Source organism: Lingula anatina, chromosome 9, assembly GCF_051362555.1.
Source record: "Lingula anatina isolate TDL-2025a chromosome 9, LinAna3.0, whole genome shotgun sequence".
In the NCBI taxonomy this organism is placed as follows: Eukaryota; Metazoa; Brachiopoda; class Lingulata; order Lingulida; family Lingulidae; genus Lingula; species Lingula anatina.
Window position 1 is genome coordinate 20,055,630 of NC_141775.1, and position 21,885 is coordinate 20,077,514.

At 35.6% G+C, this 21,885-nt stretch overlaps 1 protein-coding gene and 1 long non-coding RNA gene across 2 annotated transcripts in view; both read left to right on the forward strand.

The window, feature by feature from the left end:
• Positions 1-21,885, forward strand: part of LOC106150540 (uncharacterized) — a 32,215-nt gene that overhangs the window by 9,248 nt on the left and 1,082 nt on the right. Inside the window, exons 2-10 of the mRNA XM_086995542.1 lie at positions 11,095-11,244; positions 11,682-11,878; positions 12,131-12,344; positions 12,722-12,875; positions 13,336-13,532; positions 17,689-17,919; positions 18,354-18,509; positions 18,724-18,774; positions 21,592-21,642. Coding sequence (XP_086851668.1) covers positions 11,095-11,244; positions 11,682-11,878; positions 12,131-12,344; positions 12,722-12,875; positions 13,336-13,532; positions 17,689-17,919; positions 18,354-18,509; positions 18,724-18,774; positions 21,592-21,642 — 1,401 coding nt within the window. The remainder of the gene's footprint in view (positions 1-11,094; positions 11,245-11,681; positions 11,879-12,130; positions 12,345-12,721; positions 12,876-13,335; positions 13,533-17,688; positions 17,920-18,353; positions 18,510-18,723; positions 18,775-21,591; positions 21,643-21,885) is intronic.
• On the forward strand, positions 1,480-2,821 carry LOC147760119 (uncharacterized). Its single transcript, XR_015331121.1, has 2 exons — positions 1,480-2,058; positions 2,554-2,821. It is a non-coding gene; the product is annotated as an uncharacterized LOC147760119 (long non-coding RNA).

Consider the following 21,885-nt stretch of genomic DNA (forward strand, 5'->3'; position numbering starts at 1 on the left):
AATACTCATTCAAATCTCTTACCCGAGGGATCTAAATCCTCATGAAGCTGTGTAAAACCATTCCCGTCTAGTCAATTCTTTAACGAGCATTTAATTATGGTTATCCCAAGTTGTATAAAACACTGCATTTGAATGAGTAAAGGGTACTGTGGATTATTGCATATGAGGGCCATGTTATTTGTGAAATTCAATAAATTTTATTAAACCGCTGACACTCCGTCTTGGATACTTTTCTTAAACTGAGGTAAACGATGCCCGTAACCTTTACAAGTCCCATCTTAATCATCCATCTAACTGGAACTTCCTTTACCTCTTAATTAGAGGGTTAAATGGCTGGCGATATTTATCTCAGGTAAAAATCTACCTGTGCTTTAGTTTCAAAGAGCAACTCCCGCAGACCTGGGGGTACTAGATAAAATCTGAACACCGGATTTATTGAGGAGCTAGAGAAACAAAGGAAGAATTTTTCCTGCACAGCTTCATAGGAATTTTAGCACGGACTTGATCCAGCTTAGACCTTCTAATTAACAGGGTGACATGGGCAATTTTCAAATACAAAATAAACAAATAATAAAACTATATTTCAGTTAGCCTCCTCTTAAATAAATATACCGTTCTGGATAAATTAGAACATTTATGAAATCGACAGAAAATTTTTGACTTAAATGATGATTTTATTATTAATGGAAATTAAGCTACTATATGGGACACATTTGCTGAGATTACGCTGTTCTTGATGTTTTGCGTTAGTCTACATTTTGCTGTGCGTGCTTGGAATTTTTTAATTTTTTATACTCACGTATGTAAAACTGCACATTTAGTAAACATTCAAGTAATGATTTTTCCCATGCTACTTATAGCAAACAAAGCATACAAATTTGCAAAAAGTTTTGTGTACAGACGCAGAACTTGTATTTCAAGGTATAGAATGATAAATCTTTTAAATTATTTTATACTTCAGATGAAATAACATTCAGAAACAAATCCTCAAAGCATAAACGAATTAGGATTACGAACCATTTTAGTACATAAGTTCCTATTTTTTTCTTTAATATACCGCTCTTTTTTTCTGTTTGTTCTTCAACACGTTTTCTTCCACGGAAGTAATGCCTGGGCATACGCATGCTTCAAGTTACCCTGAGAGCAATTACTTTTATTAATGTTCGCGACGGTGTTTGAACTCAATTGTTTAACAGTCATTCTTTGCTAGTGGTGCACTGCAGGGGGGCCATAACAAGAATGTTATTTAAATTTAGATAGCCAACCAAATTCTCATGACATCGTTGTGTATGTTTCAATAACAAATCAAAGAAGCTGCATGAGCAAGGAGGATGCTGTTATAAAAGCAAAATAAGAGAAAAAGCAGAAAATATATCGAAATTACCCTCAAAATGGCGTCCTTTTTTGTGGAATTTCGACCCTACCTCTATTTAGGAACAGTTTGTTTAGGGTTTGAATGAATTATTGAAGCGGGGAATACACCTACTGCAAGAAGATATAATAAACAGAATGTGCAAATGGTTATTTAAATAAAAATTTATTTGAAGTGACTGAAAAATGATCACAAAATTAGCTTAACTTACGATACATGCGGTGTCCCACCCCGATGAAAATTTCATCTAATCCTATCTTTTTGTATTAAAACTGTTCAATCGTCCAAAGTAGTATGTCGGTTAGTTTGTGTCAAGAAATCCATGATAATATCAGTTTTCTTAAGAATTTCACATTTATTGCTCAGCAAGATCAATTTTTCTTCACCGCGTCCCAATATAACGTTCGCAACGGTGAAACTTCAGAGATCGATTCTTATCAGACGACTTTAAAATGCCGCGTGAAAATTATACATCGATAGCGATCTTCTTCCATACTCACTAACTGATGACGTCTACACACGAATGGCTTCTTTTGCACACTAAAAAAACCAGCTCAAACTGGCGGGTGGTCCATTCTGATAACATATCACGCAATGACGCTGTCGAGATAGGATGCAGGGCACAGGTGTAATTCCCTTGATTTAACCGTCACAGGATTGTTTATTGGGATCTTCTTTGTATGAAGGTGAGAAATAATGAGTTTCGTTTCATTTTTCTTCAATTGTTTCAACATATTTGTGTACCGATTGATTTTTACCATTCTATAAGTAGGGTGACTTCGTCTGAACTTTCGTTTTGCGTCTGTGTCACATGGGGGACTTAAGGTCATATTGAACATGGTGAAGCGGTGATACCGTATTCATGTTCTCTTGTTCTCGAAAACTCAATCATCGAAATTGAATTACTTTTTTTAAGTTTTGTCTTAAATTAAGCGGCTACACTGTATTCCGTGCGTTTAAAATTTAACCGTCTGTAAAAACAGCAATACTGGATTACTAGCAACACCTACGTTACGCAATGAAGCACCGAAAATGGGTGAAGAAAATGTGTCTCAGTAATGCGTGTTTGCCACTCATAATGCACTGCACTTTGTTTGAATAAGCAATAAACTATTTGTGATCTTAGGTTATCCATTGTTCGTTATCAGAGTTAACAGATTCTTTGTGTGATTTTTTTTCAGAATCCCAAGAGTGGATGCCTTAGTGAGCACAGAACAGATATCACCATTGGTCTACATATGTCAGGAAGAATGTTATAATTATGAACTTTGTGTTACACTGAACTTCATTTTGTTAAATTTTGTATTTAACTGAACTTTATTGTGTTAAAATAATAATAAAAAAATAATAATTCTGATAAAAAACTACAATCTGGAACATTCTTTAGATCAACTTTGTTCAGTGTGTGTCCCATATGACAGAGTTACAGTAAATAAAATATGTGCATTATTCCTCTGTGTTTGTCAATTCCATTTTAAAAGCATGTGAAAGTGGTGTGCCCCTCATGATTGAAGTGTGTATGGATAATAGCAAAAATATTGTTATTATTTACATGAGTATAAAAAGTTTTTGTACCCGCGTCAATAATGTTACCGTGACCCACATATTCACCATTTTTATTAATTATGAAATGTGGATTAAATTCTTCAAAACCAGTTTTGAAGCATTGAGACAACACCCCCTTATGATTTAAACTAAAACTGAAAACATTCCATTAGACTTTCATTAGTTTGTGCAAAATATATTACCCAGGGTAACGCGTCTTGGATTTGGTGGGTATAGCTGTTCAACTCTCCTGTGTGCCCTAAAAAGGGCAGCTGCTGTTTCCCTTTTTATGAAATGATAAACTGTGATGGTGTAGCTATCACATCGCAAAATTACAGCTTCCCAGAGAAAGTTTGAAATTTTCGGTCAAATTCAACATTTTGTAACCACTAGCAAAGAATGACAGTTAAATATTGATATTAAACGTCATTTACAAATACCAATAAAATCACCCCATGAAATAAATGAGATATTTTGAAAAATATGAAAGCCCACCAAGACGATTTTGATACCTGTTATTACCTGGGTTGGGAAGTGCAGCGGTGCATAATTAACAGGTTTGTTGTAAACGAGCTTTTGGTCAACTACAATGCATTTAAAATGCATCAGCAATCAGTAAGTTTGCCAACTGATGACAGTTAATCTGAAAGACTACCAGCTCTTGATATGATCTAAACCACCTGAGGTGACCATGATCTAGAGCATCGCAACTATTGTCACCGAAGTTAGTAAGTCACGGAAGACCGTCACAGACAAAGAAAGATTGTCAACGAGAGCTGCAATTTTGGTGAATCCCACGGCAACACACCGAGGCATAACGAAAATTCCTCAACTCCGTTCAACACAACTTTCCTTAACTTCTCCGTCTGTATGCACCATGCAGCTCAGTTGAGTCTCATAGACCTTTATCGTGATTGTCGTCACAGTACCACGTGACCCAGATCTGTTGCTTCGTTTATGCATATTGAGGTGAGGTTTACTAAAACGCTTTTTGTCTACTAATAGATTGTTTTTATAATTTTTAAATGACGGGGATCGATTAAAACATAACTGCAGTGTATAGATTAAGTGCTGGATCTTCAGAATTCGAGAAATGGATTTTTATATGACTATTGTCCTTTAAATCTGGACACCAGGTTTAATAAGAGGCTAGAGAAGCAAAGGAAGAATTTTTTCCTTCAAAGCTTCATAGGAATATTAACACAGATTTCCCAGCAGGCAAATTATGTTGTTTTGACATTGAAACAACGTTGAACCATAACGTTGAGTAGACATTGAATAAACGTTGGATTTGAAAGTTGTGTCAACCTCAGATAACAACGTTGTATCAACGTCAGAAACCAATGTTATATCAACCCCACCCAGCGGGAAATTAGCCTGGATGTGTTTAGCAGTAGGACATGTTTGATGGCTATATATTATTATTATATATATAAACCTTGGAAATTTTAACTTAAAGGCCATACATAAATACCCTACATACATTTAGCCATCAAACTTGTCCTACTACTAAACACATACAGGCTAAAAGGGTGTACCATGCTTAGGTGCAAAACATGCTTAGGAGCTAGATGCGTGGAAAATATCAGGCAAAGCAGGCACTTGGATGTTTTTACAGTGTACGTTATAATTGTGTACCTGTGTTTTGTACCAAAAATAAAAACATTTCATGTCATTTTAATGTCTTTTCATCCAAGAATGTTGTCTAACAACTGGGGTTGATACAATGTTATTATGATATCTGACGTTGATGCAACATTGATATCTGAGGTTGAGTCAACTTTCAAATCCAATGTTAATGCAATGTATTATCAACGTTATGGTTCAACGTTGTTTCAATGTTAAAACAACATAATTTGCCAGCTGGGTAGTGTTTACTTATGAGCATGTAGACATAATATTAATGGAATTTAAATAAAATATAATATTGATGGTAAGGATTTAGTGCACAAGTAATGCATTAACCTCCGTTTGTTTGTCACCAGAGTAACGCAGTAAGTAATCAGTATGGGTGGATTTTGTTGAAATTTTCATGATACATCAGAGATGGGTTTCCGTATAAGTTTTTATGTACAGACACAGATGTGTCTGTACATATAGCCGTCATCTGCGTCTGTCGTCGCCGTCGCCATTGCCGTTGCCGTTGCAAACACGATAAGTGGAATACTGTTTTACCTTTTGGCTTGAAAGTTACAGAACTGATGAATATTCATAATACGCCGGTCAAGTTCGAAAATCAGCATGATCGGGCCATTTTTAGGGAAGTTATGCTTTTTTTTCACTTTTTTCAGCATATATGCAACACCGTAAACACGATAAGTGGAATACTGTTTTACCTTTTGGCTTGAAAGTTACAGAACTGATGAATATTCATAATACGCCGGTCAAGTTCGAAAATCAGCATGATCGGGCCATTTTTAGGGAAGTTATGCTTTTTTTTTCACTTTTTTCAGCATATATGCAACACCGTAAACACGATAAGTGGAATACTGTTTTACCTTTTGGCTTGAAACTTACAGAACTGATGAATATTCATAATACGCCGGTCAAGTTCGAAAATCAGCATGATCAGGCCATTTTTAGGGAAGTTATGCTTTTTTAGTACCACCAGCGTGTACGCTGGCGGTACTCATGGTTTTAGTCCCGACCCGTCTCGTCCGGCTCCGCCGGCTCCGTTGGCTCCGCCGGCTCCGCCGGCTCCGTAAGCTCCGCCGGCTCCGCGTACTGGCGCCGGATACAAGTCACCGTTACCGCTTCTCCTCCTAGACCGCAAGGACCCCTGTCCCCATCTCTTGGATTTCGGTCACATATAACCTCAACTTGAACCCCCAGATTTTTTTGTCTCAGTCGGTGCATTAACCTGGGCGTGACGCTTGTTGAAATGCACCCTTGTCAAAATTTTTGAAAATTCAATGCCAATTATTTACCCTACGGAAGGAATTATGGGAAAAATTTCTACAGACGGCTTTCCAAAAGTCATATGTGTAGATTTCAAATATGCCCTTGGATTTGACCTTTGACCTTTATTTCAAGGTCAAACAGGCCAAAATTTTCAAAAAAATGAAATTTTTTACAAAAAAAATATTATTTGCGCTGTTATTCAGACACTACACAGACTTAACCAATAATATTATTGGAAAGTCTTACCCTTTGGGTCATCTTTCATCTCCGTGAATTTGGGGTCAATCGGTGCATTTTCACGGGAGAAGCGGCCATAAGATACCGAAACTGAAAACTGTCTCTAATTCGGGAACCGTTAATGCTAGCGACCCGTTCTTTTTTGCATTTTGTAGAGCATGTAAAGCCCAACATTGCATGTGGTCTCCGTTTTTTTGTATTTCATACGGTTTTCGTGTTATGCTGTATTAAAAAGTACATTGTGGTGACACATTATTGTAACTCAGAATTGTAACATTATATCTCCAAAACTGGCAGAGATAGGTCAATAGTTACTATTAAAGTTGAATAGGAAGTCACTTACTGGCAATTTAACAGTGACCATAAAATTGACCTTTGACCTACTTTTCACCATGAATTGAACTTTGCAAATTTTCGTTCCCTTTTATCACCAAAACTGGCAGAGATAGGTTCATAGTTACTATTGAACTTGAATAGGAAGTCATATACTGGCAATTTACTGTGACCTTAAATTTGACCTTTGACCTATTTTTGAACTGAACTTTGCAAATTTTTGTTCCCTTTTATCTCCAAAACTGGCAAAGATACGCCCATAGTTACTATTGAATTTGAATAGAAAGTCAGAGGCAATTTACTGTGACCTTTAAATTGACCTTTGACCTACTTTTCATCATGAACTGAACTTTGCAAATTTTCATTCCCTTTTATCTCCAAAACTGGCAGAGGTCAATAGTTACTATTGAACTTAAGTAGTAAGTCATATACTTGCAATTTACTGTGACCTTAAAATTGACCTTTGACCATCTTTTTACTATGAACTGAACTTTGCAAATTTTCTTTCTCCTTTATCTCTAAAACTGACAGAGATAGGTCCATAGTTACTATTGAACTTGAATAGGAAGTAATACACTAGCAATCTGTGACCTTGAAATTGACCTTTGACCTACTTTTTATGATGAACTGCTTTTTGCATGTTTTCAGGCCTTTAAATCTGCAAAATTGGCAAAGAAATGCCCATGGTTGCTATTGAACTTGAATAGAAATTCATAAACTATGATATTGAAATTGACCTTTAACCTACTTTTTCACCATGAACTGAGCTTTGCATATTTTCTTGCCTCTCATATCTTTAAAACTAGCAGAGATGTGCCCCTTGTTGCCCCTAGGTTTTCTCTTTTGTCAGCATATATGCACCATTAACAACACTTTTCAAGGAAAACCAATAGGCCTTTTGTCTAGAGAATACAGGAGTGATCAAGGGTAGGAAAATGCAAGTCAATTCGAAAATCTGCTTGATTGTACCATTTTTAGTTATATTTTTTTGCATATTTTGAGAACTCTTATTGATTGCATCTTATAGAGCTTGTCAAGCACAAGACTGGTGATGGTGTCCCTTTTTGGAAGGGGGGGGGGGTCCATACGAATGCCCTTACTCCAGCTGGTGGTACAATATCCGGAGGCGGTATCGCCTCTCTGATCCTCTAGTTTTTCACTTTTTTCAGCATATATGCAACACCGTAAACACGATAAGTGGAATACTGATTTACCTTTTGGCTTGAAACTTACAGAACTGATGAATATTCATAATACGCCGGTCAATTCGAAAATCAGCATGATCGGGCCATTTTTAGGGAAGTTATGCTTTTTTTTCACTTTTTTCAGCATATATGCAACACCGTAAACACAATAAGTGGAAAACGGTTTTACCTTTTGGTTAGACCCATTTCAGAAAAGTGCTGTCTTGTTTACATTTTGGCATTTTCAAGATGTGACTTTGAAGTTCCATGGTCCTGAAGACCTTTGCTAGTCACATTTTCTGAATATCCATGATACTAATATTTTATGATTAAAAATTGATGGTCATTATGCTGTTAAACATTATGTAATATTGCATCAAAATTTGAAGAAACCCCTATTTTGGGCACTGCTCCCATGATGACCATTTAAGGAAAATCATGTCACTCACTGTTCTCAAACTTACAGGAAAGAAACATGGGACTAAAATATAGCTTCAGTAGGCAATGCAGTCTGTTTGGTAATGTTTTCTGGCAGTTAAACAGTTTTTTTGTGAAAATTTAATTTTTCACATATTGGGATTTTCAGGGTGTGATTTTGAAGTTCCATGAGCCTGCAGACCTTTGCTAGTCACGTTTTCTGAATGTTCATGTGACTAATATTCTATTATTAAAAATTGATGGTCATTATGCTGTTAAACATGTAATATTGCATCAAAATTTGACGAAACCCCTATTTTGGGCACTGCTCCCATGATGACCATTTAAGGAAAATCATGTCACTTACTGTTGTCAAACTTACAGGAAAGAAACATGGGACTAAAATACAGCTTCAGTAGGCAATGCAGTCTGTTTGGTAAATTTTTCTAGCAATTAAACAGTTGTTTGTGAAAATTTAATTTTTCACATATTGGCATTTCCAAGGTGTGACTTCAATACGCCGGTCAAGTTCGAAAATCAGCATGATCGGGTCATTTTTAGGGAAGTTATGCTTTTTTTCCACTTTTTTCAGCATTTATGCAACCCTGATAATATGAAAAGTGAAAAACCGCTTTATTTTTTGGCTTAAAACTTACACAACTGATGAATATTTATAATATGCAGGTCAAGCTGAAAATCAGCATGATCGGGCCAATTTTATGGAAGTTATGCTGTTTTTTTTTCAATTTTTTTCAGCATAAATGCAACACCGATAACAAGATAATCGAAAAAATAATTTTACTTTTTGGCTTATAAGTTACTGAAATGATGAATGTTCATAATACGCAGGTTAAGTTCGAAAATCAGCCTGATCGGGCCAATTTAATGGAAGTTATTTAATGGCAGTTTTTTCGCAATTTCAGCATATGTGCAACATCGATAACACATTTCAAGGAAAATCAATTGGCCAATTATCTTGAAATTCACAGGGGTGATCAGATTTACTAAAATACAGATGAGGTTCGAAAATTAGCTTGATCAGTTCAGTTTTGGTGAAATTGTGCCTTTTTTTGTAAATAAGTCTTTTTTCCTTGGATTTAATTCTTAGGCATGTTAACAATCTCATTTGTGAACTAATTAGTAATGTAAAGGTGTTCTTTTGACATTTTCTGCATTTTAACAATATTGCTAGTTGATTATATAAAAATGATGGTAAACCTGTTATTGTGCATTGTGTAATAAAGTGTCAAAAATGGAAATAAACTCATATCTTTACAGTTTGTCAGATTCAATCATTCACCATGTTCAGAATCTCAGAATGGAACAAATTAGACATTTAAAATTGTTCTATTGATATTTTTCCTATGTCAACAACTTTCTTAGTTGATCATTTAAAAACAACAGTAAATTGATTATTTTGATATATGTAAAAAAAGTGTTGAAAGTGGAAAGAAATTCATTTCAGTACAGTTATCTCTTGTGTACATTTTGGCATTTTGAAGTTGTGACTCTGAACTTCCATGGCCCTGAAGACCTTTCCATATCAAATTTTCTGAATATCCATGATACTTTTATTTTATTATTAAAAATTGATAGTCATTATGCTGTTAAGCATTATGTAATATTGCATCATAATTGAAGACAACCCCATTTTAGACAATGCCTCCATAGTGACCATTAAAGGAAAACCAAGTCACTTACTCTTCTCAAACTTACAGAAATGTAGCATAGCACTAAATTATAGCTTCAGTTGAAAAACCTGCTATATCAGTTAACTTTCTTGGAAATTATATAGTTTTTTGTTACAATTAAAATTTTCACATATGGACATTTTCAAGGTGTGACTTAGTCTTTGATCTTCCATTGGCTTGAATACCATTGCTAGTCACATCTTTTGAATAGCTATGATACATTTACTTTATTATTAAAAATTGATGGCCATTGTGCTGTTAAGCATTATGTTAAATTGCATAAAAGATGAAAAAAAAAACCTTTTTTGGACATCGCTGCTAGGATGACCATTAAGGAAAAACCATTTTACTTATGATATTCTAACTTACTGAAAAGTTTCATAGGACTGAAGAGTAGCTTGTGTTGGAAATCAGTGTGATTGTTTTCTGTTTTGGAAGCAATGCAGCTCTATAGAGTGCTATATGGGGCTACTGTTTATGAATGGTGGTAATTGTCCCTTGGGATAATCACTAGCTAAATTCAGAGCTATAAAATTACTTGCCTAATTGATTTTCAAGTGCCCATTAAATAAGATTACATAAAGTACACGTTAAGATTTCCCATTCAAGTCCTATAGGTTAAGCTCTCTCAACTGTGTCACATAATAAGGAATTGGTGATAATTATGCAGGTAAATGTTGTTTAATATTGCAAATAAGTTTACAAAAGAAAAAAAAAATTGTGTAATGCCAACATTAATGCTATAGATGAATAACAGTGCCTTATTATCCTCAAACGCATTGGGATTATTCATATCATGTTAATACAGCAAGATTAAAAGTTTGAATAGCAGCTATATTGGATTTTTTTTGTGTGTTTTCTTTTTAATTTTTTTTTCTAAACACTGGCATTTTCAACTCCCATCCACCTGAAGCTCTTCAGATTTTCTGTATTTCCACATAAGCAGTTGCATAGGTTTTTATGTCTTTAAACATTATGTAATATTATTTTATGTACTGTCAACATTTTTCAAATATTGGGATTTTCATTATGTGAATTTGAACTCTCATGGTCCAGAAACTGTAATCTTATTGCAGGGGTGGATTGAGGCCGTCTTCTGGGTCTTTCAGATGACAGTCAGATTTTAAAGTTTACAATGACTGGTATCATTTTTTTTTGTTGGAAGACCATCAAAAGTGGAGGATGGATCAACAAAGATACTTTGGAATACTGTCAAAAAATATCTCTGGATCTGCTTCTGTTATTGACCATTTTACCTGTTGTGCATGATTAAAAATCAGTGTTAACTGACCGTGTTATTATAAGCATTATTTATTATTGCATCAAAATTGACAAAATGACCCATTTTGCATCTTTATTTTCTGTTTTTTGTCTGTACATTTGACAGCTTTGCTGCCTTGTCTTAATCTGTCAGGATCTGGTATAGCGGTGAGCACTGCTGCAGCCCCCACCCCCGTGCTGCAGCTGACCTCACCCCAGGGGATGATGGCTCCCGCCCCAGGGGTTGGATTAACCCCTGGGCTGATAACCGTACCCGGAGTTATCCCCACAGCTGTTATACCTGGTATGTGTGGGTAGAGCTTAGGGAGGGTGGGGGAGGTGGCATTGGTTGGGGGGAAGGTAAACAGCTAAGTAAGCCAAAAAGTTAATTGACAAAATTACTGTAACTTTTAGAGGCTTTATATTTTTCTTATCTATTTTATAAGCTTTCAAATAAATTGTTGAGTTAATTAAAGAAGGTATATGAATGAACCACGTATTTGTAGCATTTGTCAAAAGCATGAAATATTTTTCTCTGTTAGAATGGTTGGAATATACATGTACTATGTCAGTTGTATAAGGATTGGAAGGGGAAAGGTTGCAGGGAGGGGGGAAAGAAGGGACACATTAGGAAAATAGTGGACCATATACCAAATAATTTTTGATTTATGTTTATCAAAATAACAGCACATTTCAAATTCACATTTGCACTCTTCTCTTTTTCTTCTCACTGTCCACCAGGTGGTGCTGGAGCAGTGATGGCCCAACAGATGGTGCCAGTTAAAGATGCTCCAGTATTCCACAGAAAGTCAGATCCCACCACTGCCACCGCTGTCCCGACGCCACCTGGGGCAGGTGGAGATGGTCAAGTGTCCATGGCAAACACAAAAGAGAAAACCCCAATGTGCTTAATCAATGAGTTAGCCCGCTACAATAAGGTACCTGAATTGTCATGTAATTTAGTAGAGAGTCTTTGGAAAACTTTTCATCTTTTAAAAATCACACTGAGGTTTGTTCTTATGTTAAAAAAAAAGATTTAATTTTGATTGTAATTTTTTAGATATTAAATCAGGTACATATTTTCTTTAATTGAATACTTGCATGTTTTCTAATATTGATATTTGTTTTTAAATCCAGGAAAAGAAAAAAAATTAAAAGTACTTATGGGTTTTGTTTCTTGTTTTCCTTAGATACTCCACCAGTACACATTAACTGACAAACAAGGCCCAGCTCACAAGAAAACTTTCTTCGTGAAGCTCAAGTTAGGTGACGAAGAGTACGCAGCAAATGGCGTCAGCATCAAAAAGGCGCAGCATGCAGCAGCTGACATTGCGTTAGAGAAGACACAGTACAAACATCCTCCGCCTAAACCAGCAAAGTATGTGGACGGTACAGGAGTCTGTGGTATGCTGAAAAAACTTTGTTACAGTTTTGATGATATTTTTATTTTGATTAACTAGCTTAGAAAAAGAATCATTGTATTAGAGGGTGGGGCTTACGTGAGCCTCTTATTATTTTTCATCATTGACATCTTGATATGAAGATGAATTATGAGTATGATGACAGAAACAATTTTCATTTCTTTTTCCAAATATTTTTCCTTTAAACTTTTCTTTATTGTTACTAGTTATTCTATAGCAAACTGTCCAAAGATGAAATATAAAATAACTGACTTCACTTGACTTATTTTTCTTTTTAATCAGTATGTCAGATTATTATGTTATTCTGCCACCTTTTCAAAGGACATTTTCATGATATCATTCTGTTATTCTTTCCCCAAGATCCTTCTTCCTCCCGTACCATCACTCCCACAGTGGAACTGAATGCTCTGGCCATGAAACGAGGAGAACCTGCTGTGTACCGCCCCATTGAGCCTCCCAGACCTGCGTGCTATGGGCCACCTAACTTGGGCTTCAGGGGCATGTACAACCAAAGGTAAATAACATGTACAACCAAAGGAAGATAACATTTACAACCAAAGGTAAATAACATGTATAACCAAGGGTAAATAACATGTACAACCAAAGGTAAATAACAACCTAAAGAAAATTGATTTTTTTTTTGGGGGGGGGGGGGGGGGGGGGTGCTTTTCAGTCTGAAGTGGCAACCCTTTTTCTCATTTTAAGGGTATTTCTTTTCATTATTTTCTTACAACCAAAATGCCTGGTAGGCATGTGAATACACATACAGGCTTGCTTTTGTGCTTCATTTGAAATCCATTTGCAAAGATCATTTTCTAAAGCAGAAATCCATGCCAGATTATTTCATACTATTGAGTGAGCTGTAGTCAAGCAGTGGCATGGGTGAGAAAATATCGCAGTGGAAGACTGCCAAATTGATAGACAAATTGACAACCGAGCCAGAAACCAGTTAACATTCAGACTTTCTATTCCAGATATCATTATCCAAAAGCACAGAAAGTGTTCTACGTGTCCCTGAAGGTGGGCAACCGAGAATTCATGGGTGAGGGCAACACGCGCCAGGCTGCTCGCCATTTTGCCGCTTCAAAGGCGCTGAAAACGCTGGCCGCTCTCCCTATGCCAAACCAAGACAAAACACCACTCCAAGTGAGCGATGGAGTGGGTGACGGTGGTAAGTATCCTGGAGATTTGCAGCACATGCAGTAGGTTACCAGACATGGGGGAAAAACTTTTAAGATGCTGAAGGTCTAGAGGACATACGCAAGAGGAGATCTGAAGGTTCTCACAACATTCTTCGGAGTTCAAACTAAGTAATTTATTTCTGTTAGACTATGTTTACATGTAAGTGATTATTATATGTTGTATTTTCACATAAACCTAGCTAGTCATAAAGACTTGGGATATTAAAAAATCTTGCAGGTCCTGTAGCATTTCAATTTGATCATCTCCAGTGGGACAGGCAGTTTCCCCATGTCTGGATAACACTGGCAAAGTCACATGAAGTTACTTTCTCTTATACTATGCTGTCTTTGATGTAAGGCATAAATGTTAGATTTTATTGATTGAAAATAAGAAATGTTATATTTTAGAACTTGCGGGCAAACATATCTATATACATATGCATGCACACCCTTGTCTCTGTCACAACTAACACAATGTTTCTGTCACAACTAACACAATGTTTCTGTCACAGCTAACACAATGTTTCTGTCACAGCTAACACAATGTTTCTGTCACAGCTAACACAATGTTTCTGTCACAACTAACACAATGTTTCTGTCACAGCTAACAATGTTTCTGTCACAGCTAACACAATGTCTCTGTCACAACTAACACAATGTCTCTGTCACAACTAACACAATGTTTCTGTCACAACTAACACAATGTTTCTGTCACAGCTAACACAATGTTTCTGTCACAGCTAACACCATGTCTCTGTCACAGCTAACACAATGTTTCTGTCACAGCTAACACCATGTTTCTGTCACAGCTAACATAATGTTTCTGTCACAGCTAACATAATGTTTCTGACACAGCTAACACCATGTCTCTGTCACAGCTAACACAATGTTTCTGTCACAACTAACACAATGTTTCTGTCACAGCTAACACTATGTTTCTGTCACAACTAACACAATTTTCTTTTTATGTACAGACACAGATGTGTCTGTACATATTGCCATCACCTGCGTCTGTCGTCGCCGATGGCGATGCCGATGCCGATGGCGATGCCGATGCAGGCGCCGTGCACTTTCCTTGTAAACACGATAAGTGGAGGGCAGTTTTACTTTTTGGCTTTATATTTACAGAGCTGATGAATATTCATAAAACGCAGGTCAAGTTCGAAAATCAGCATGATCGGGCCATTATTGTAGAAGTTATGCTGTTTTTTCACTTTTCAGCATATATTTCACATTTCCTCAGATTCAATTCTTAGGCATGTTAACAGTCTCATTATTAAACTAATAAGATACGAAAAAGTGTTTGTTTGGCATTTCCTGCATCTTTACAACATTGTTAGTTGATTTTGTAAAAATGATGGTTAACTTGTTATTGTGTATTGTGTAATAAAGTGTTAAAAATGGAAATAAACTCATATCATTGCAGTTTGTCAGCTTCAATCATTCACTATGTTCAGAATCTCATAATGGAAGAAATTGGACATTTAACACTGCTCTGTTGATATATTTCCCATCTCATCAATTTTCTTAGTTGATCATGTAAAAATGGCAGTAAACGGTTAATTTTGTTTTATGTTAAAAATTGTTAAAAATGGAAAAAAAAAAAACATTTCAGATCAGTGCTGTCTTGTTTACATTTTGGCATTTTCAAGTTGTGACTTTCAAGTTCCATGGGCCTGAAGACCTTTGCTAGTCAAATTTTTATGTACAGACACAGATGTGTCTGTACATCTTGCCATCACCTGTATCTGTCGTCGCCGTCGCCGATGCCGGCGCCGTGCACTTTCCTTGTAAACACGATAAGTGGAGGGCAGTTTTACTTTTTGGCTTTATATTTACAGAGCTGATGAATATTCATAATACGCAGGTCAAGTTTGAAAATCAGCATTATCGGGCCATTATTGTAGAAGTTAAGTTGTTTTTTCACTTTTCAGCATATATGCAACCCTGTAAACACATTTTAAGGAAAACCGTTAAGCCTGTTGTCATGAAACTCACAGGAGTAATCAATCTTACTTGAATGCAGGTCAAGTTCGAAAATTGGCATGATCGGGCCACTACTGTGTCTGTGCATAAAAATTTGACTAGCAAAGGTCTTCAGGCCCATGGAACTTGAAAGTCACAACTTGAAAATGCCAAAATGTAAACAAGACAGCACTGATCTGAAATGTTTTTTTTTTCACTTTTCAGCATATATGCAACCCTGTAAACACATTTTAAGGAAAACCGTTAAGCCTGTTGTCATGAAACTCACAGGAGTAATCAATCTTACTTAAATGCAGGTCAAGTTCAAAAATTGGCATGATCGGGCCACTATTTTAGTAGTTATGCTGTTTTTTCACTTTTCAGCATATATGCAACACTGTAAACACAACATAAGAAAAACAGATTGGCCAATTGTCATTAAACTCACAGGAGTGGTCAATCTTACTAAAACGCAGGTTAAGTTCGAAAATCAGGATAATCGGGCCATTTTTTTAGAAGTTATGCTGTTTTTTCACATTTCCTCAGATTCAATTCTTAGGCAGGTTAACAGTCTCATTATTTAACTAATAAGACACGTAAAAGTGTTTGGTTGACATTTCCTGCATCTTTACAACATTATTAGTTGATTATGTAAAAATGATGGTAAACTTGTTATCGTGTATTGTGTAATAAAGTTTCAAAAATGGAAATAAACTCATATCATTGCAGTTTGTCAGCTTCAATCATTCACTATGTTCAGAATCTCAGAATGGAGGAAATTGGACATTCCGTCACTGTCACTGGCGCCGGCGCCGTTCACTTTCATTGTAAACACGATAAGTGGAAGGCAGTTTTACTTTTTGGCTGTATATTTACAGAGCTGATGAATATTCATAAAATGCAGGTCAAGTTCGAAAATCAGCATGACCGGGCCATTATTGTAAAAGTTATGCTGTTTTTTCACTTTTCAGCATATATGCAACACTGTAAACACAACATAAGAAAAACAGATTGGCCAATTGTCATTAAATTCACAGGAGTGGTCATTCCTGCTAAAACGCAGGTTGAGTCAAAAATCAGCATAATAGGGCCATTATTTTAGAAGTTATGCTGTCTTTTCACATTTCCTCAGATTTAATTCTTAGGCATGTTAACAGTTTCATATTTTAATTAATAAGATACGAAAAAGTGTTTGTTTGGCATTTCTTGCATCTTTACAACATTATTAGTTGATTATGTAAAAACGATGGTAAACTTGTTATCGTGTATTGTGTAATAAAGTTTCAAAAATGGAAATAAACTCATATCATTGCAGTTTGTCAGATTCAATCATTCACTATGTTCGGAATCTCAGAATGGAAGAAATTGGACATTTAACACTGCTCTATTGATATTTTTCCCATCTCATCAATTTTCTTAGTTGATCATATAAAAATTGCAGTAAACCATTAATTTTGTTTTATGTTAAAAATTGTTAAAAATGGAAAAGAAAACATTTCAGAACAGTGCTATCTTGTTTTAATATAGATTTTTAAATATTTAAGACATTGCAGAAATCTTGAGTTTGGCAGTTTCTCCATGAAACACTGCTTTTTGGTCATAGCATCCTATAGTAAACTACCCCAAACATATACCCAAAACCCCCAAATCAAATGTCAAGTTTGACCTTGACCCTCATTTTCAAGGTCATTTGGCTATTTCATGGAGAAATATTGAAGTGGGCTAAAAGTGATGTTTAGTTGACCCCCCCCCCCCCAATTCGCACATGCTCTTTCAGAATATAGGGTCAAATTTAACCCATGACCTTCACATGACCTTGTAAGAGCATTTTCACACCTATTTTGCAGGGGAATCCTCCGCCACTGGCTTTAGCCAGTTGCAGTCTAGTTAAAATTTGATGTTGAATTTGCAGTTTAACATAATGTACTTTTGCATCATAATTGACAGTAGCCTATTTTGTTATTTCCTGCTTTTTGTCTGTACATTTGACAGCTTTGCTGCCTTGTTTTAAAATTCTGGTGTTAATATGCAATACCATTTGCCCTCCACCTCTTTAGATATTCTTTCGCTTCTTCTCTGCTATCGCCTCACAATTAAATGTCATCCGCAAACATCATCATTCACGGGACATTTTCCATGAGTCATTTCGTCAATCTGAAGCAATATCATTCGTATTACCAGGTGAATTTAATGAACGGCTTCGCCGATTGTGTGAAAGTGGTAAGATTCCAGTATACCGACAGCGAGTAGCTATTGTAGGACCTTACGGTGTGGGAAAGACTCATCTCGCCAAGCGCCTCATCCATGAGGAATATATCAAAGCAGAAGATGCAAATACAACTGGCGTGAATATATACCGTCATAGGTGTGTTGTCCATAAAGCTGGCCGATCCTGTTGGATAAGAGGAAAAGGTAAGCAGAATATAGGAAAACATTTGGCACATATGGAATTTGTTTATAAAGAATACAAAGAACAGAAGATAAGACATTTTCAGTTTTACCGCATAACCCACAATAAGTGTATGTGTGGGTGTCGAAATGTGTCCTTCCCTATCTTAGTATGGTAGACGAGGGGCTGAGTGAAAAAGTACTTAAATAAGTGGTGCCTTTGTATTGTTATCAATCAATTGACATACATTACACTTAACAATCTACTACTACAGCCCATTGATTATTTTTAACTGGGTACAAACACGATAATTTCATTCTCTGTAAAAACACCATGCTTTATTTTACTAAATGTTGAATTGAATTTTTTAATGGTGTAGCCTGATACGTACACTCAGAAAAGGTACATTTAGATACAACCCTTGATCTACCTGTATGATCCTTCCAACTATTCTCAGATGATCCAAAAGACCAGTTTGCACAAAACATGGCAATTGGAGTACAGAATTCAGATACGTTTTGTGAGCCGGACTTAACAGTATTGGACCAAACGCCACTAGAGGAATCCCTACCAGATTCAGAAGAGAATATTAATAACATGCTGACAAATAGAGGTATTGTACATGATTGTCTCGAATAGTTCATCTTGGTGCAATTTAAGCAGATATTTGTAGTTATTCTTCTTTTTTGCCAAGAGATTCCACCTTCTGTGTGTTTTTCGTTGGCCATTCCACATATATGTTCCTTAAAGACGTTTTTGTTTACTTCAAGGTTGAGTCTTTTTCTGTTAGAATGGTGTTTGATATTATTCTTTTCTTTATTCTACAGCCGCTCCCCCTGATGACAGTGAATCACCTGCCTCTCCTGACAAAGCAGCAGGTAAGTAGTTCACATGTAGTAAAACAAAATTCTCGTGTATTGCTCAGAGATGTTCGAGAGTTTTTCTTAGCTTGTCGATTAGCTATGTGAGTTTCTATCTTCTTATTTTCATCAAACTGGGACTTAGAACTCACACGGGCATGAAGCCCAGTGGTAATCAAATTCTCTAAATGTCCATGTTTTTAATAGAAAATAATTAAAATTTCATGGTATACAGTTGCCCATTATGTTATATTGCATCAAAAACCTACTTTGTGCACTATCACCATAACGTTATAAAAAGAAAACTGTTACCTATTTTATATTTACAAAAAAAATGATTCTTAGGATTGACAAACAGCTCAAATTAGAAAACCAGCTCTTTTGAATTATCCTTTTTATCGAATTATGCATTTTTTGTGAAATTTTTATTTATCTCATTCTGGTGTGAGCTTGAACTCTTATGGGCCTGAAGCCTTATGCTTTTACTTACATCGTTATATACTATTGTGCATAATTAAATTTTCAGGTTGACTGTGCAGTTAAGCATTGTATTACATTAGAACTGACAGCCTCCTATTTTGTGCATTATTATTTTCTGCTTTTTTAAAATTGTGACTTAGATATTTCATGGGCCTGAATACCTTTGCTAGTCACATTTGGGTGACAAGCCTCTAATCTTCCATTGGGTAACTACTAGCAAAATTCAGAACTATAAGGTCACTTGCCTAAATTAAGTTTCAGGTGGCAATAAAATGAGATTATATAAAACACACATGTTGAGATTCCCTGTAAACTCCCATAGGTTAAGTTTTCTGCCAGATAACAGTGTCCATAATAGGGAAGCAGTGATAATTATGCAGATAAATGTTTAATTTTGCAAATAAGTTTTCAAAAAATTATTTTGTATAATGCCAACATTAATGCTTGTTTGAAAAGCAGCTTTACTGGAATGTTTTGTTTTTAATTTTTTCAAACACTGAGGGTTTCAACTCAATTTTTAACTCCCCTCCACCAGAAGCTCTGCACATTTTCTGTTTTCCCACATAAGCAGTTGTATTGGTATTTTATATTTCAGCATTATGTAACATTATATTATTCTATGCACTGCTTTCATATGTCAAATATTGTGATTTTCATTATGTGAATTTAAACTCTCGTGGTCCTGAAACTGTAATCTTATCATAGGGGCAGATTGAGATCGTCCTCAAGGTTTTCAGGAAGACGGTCAGATTTTAAAGTTTACATTGACGGGTATCTATTTTTTTTTTGTTGGAAGACCATCTAAAATGGAGGGTGGATTAACAAAGATATTTTAAAATACTGTCAGAAAATACATTTGGATCCGCTCCTGTTATTGACCATGTTACCTGTTGTGCATGACTTAAATTCAGTGTCGATTGACCGTGCTATTACAAGTATTATTTATTATTGCATCAAAATGAGAAATTAACCTTTTTTTTGCATCTTTATTTATTTATTTATTTATTTATTTATTTATTTTGTCTGTAGACTCGCCCTTCAAGAAATCCATGCCTTGAAGAAATCGATGAAAACTGGAAGTGTGTGTTTTTTGCACTGTTTTTCCTGTCATGCCCATCGTTAACACTGTGTTGTCAAGTAAAAGGAAGCGTCTGATACAAAGTATCAAACGCAGCATTGACGTGCTTGCTTGCGATGCGTTCAGTACACTTTGTTTACACTGACAAGTCGAGGTCAGGAATGCACAATGTTTTTCTATGTAATTATGCAGTTTCAATTTTGATTAGTGAATTTTCTCTTATCTGCATGGTCATTTTCCGAACATTTTCATAAGCCACGAAATATTTCTCATCGGAAAATCACCCAGCAGCTTTCCAAGTACAAGCGAGTGACGTCATGACGCACTTCCGGTTTTTCGCCAAGATCTTGAAGGGATTAGCTTTACGGTTTGCTGCACATTTAAAGCATTCTGTCTCAAAATGTACTTGACTGCTTGGATTGAAATTTACAGAACTTATTCTTCACATGATATCACACATATGTGCTTAATTTGAGAGCTTTAGCTGTTATATATTTTCTACAGTGCCCATTCAAAATTGAAAAAGAGCTATTTTCCGTCGATTTCTTGAAGGGCAAGTCTACATTTGACAGATTTGCTGTCTTGTTTTATCTGGGTACAAACACGACAATTTAATTTTCTGTAAAATAAGTCGTCTTTATATGACTGAGGATTATTTTTATGTACAGACACAGGCTTGAAGACCCATGCTAGTCACATTTTCTGAAAATCCATGATACTTTTATTTTATTATTAAAAATTCTTGTTTTCTGTTGGAAGACCATCAAAATGAAGGATGGATCAACATAGATACTTTGTAATACTGTCAGAAAATATCTCTGGGTCTGCTCCTGTTATTGACCATGTTACCTGTTGTGCAAGATTAAAATTCAGTGTTGACTGACAGTGCTATTATAAGCATTATTTATAATTGCTTCAAAATTGACAAAATTACCTTTTTTTGCATCTTTATTTTCTGTTTTTTGTCTGTACATTTGACAGCTTTGCTGCCTTGTTCTTTTTGCCAAGGGATTCCACCTTCTATGTGTTTTTCGTTGGCCATTATACCTTATGTGCCTTGAAGACTGGGCACTTGATACCAATTATACTTGATCTTATTAGACGCATTTTCAATGTAATTTATTTATTTTTATACAATATTTATACAATATCCCAAAGTTATAGTTAAAAATTTTGTAAAGAAATTCCTTTATCTTAGCCATGTTTTTGTTAACTTTAAGATTGAGTCATTTTCTGCTAGAATGGGGTTTGATATTCTTCTTCTCTTTATTCTACAGCCGCTCCCCCTGATGACAGGGAATCACCTGCCTCTCCTGACAGAGCAGCAGGTAAGTAGTGCACATGTAGTAAAACAAGATTCCGTCTTTTGCTCAGAATCTGCGAGAGTTGTTCTTAGCTTGTTGATTAAGTATGTGAGTTCCTGCATTCTTATTTTCATCAAACTGTATTAATAATGTTACATTAAAATTGACTATACCTTACAATTTAAATTGATTTTAATTAATGTTAAAACATTCAGTGTATCACCCAGTTATGTTTTGAGCTTACCCACTTGTATTCATCAGAGAGGA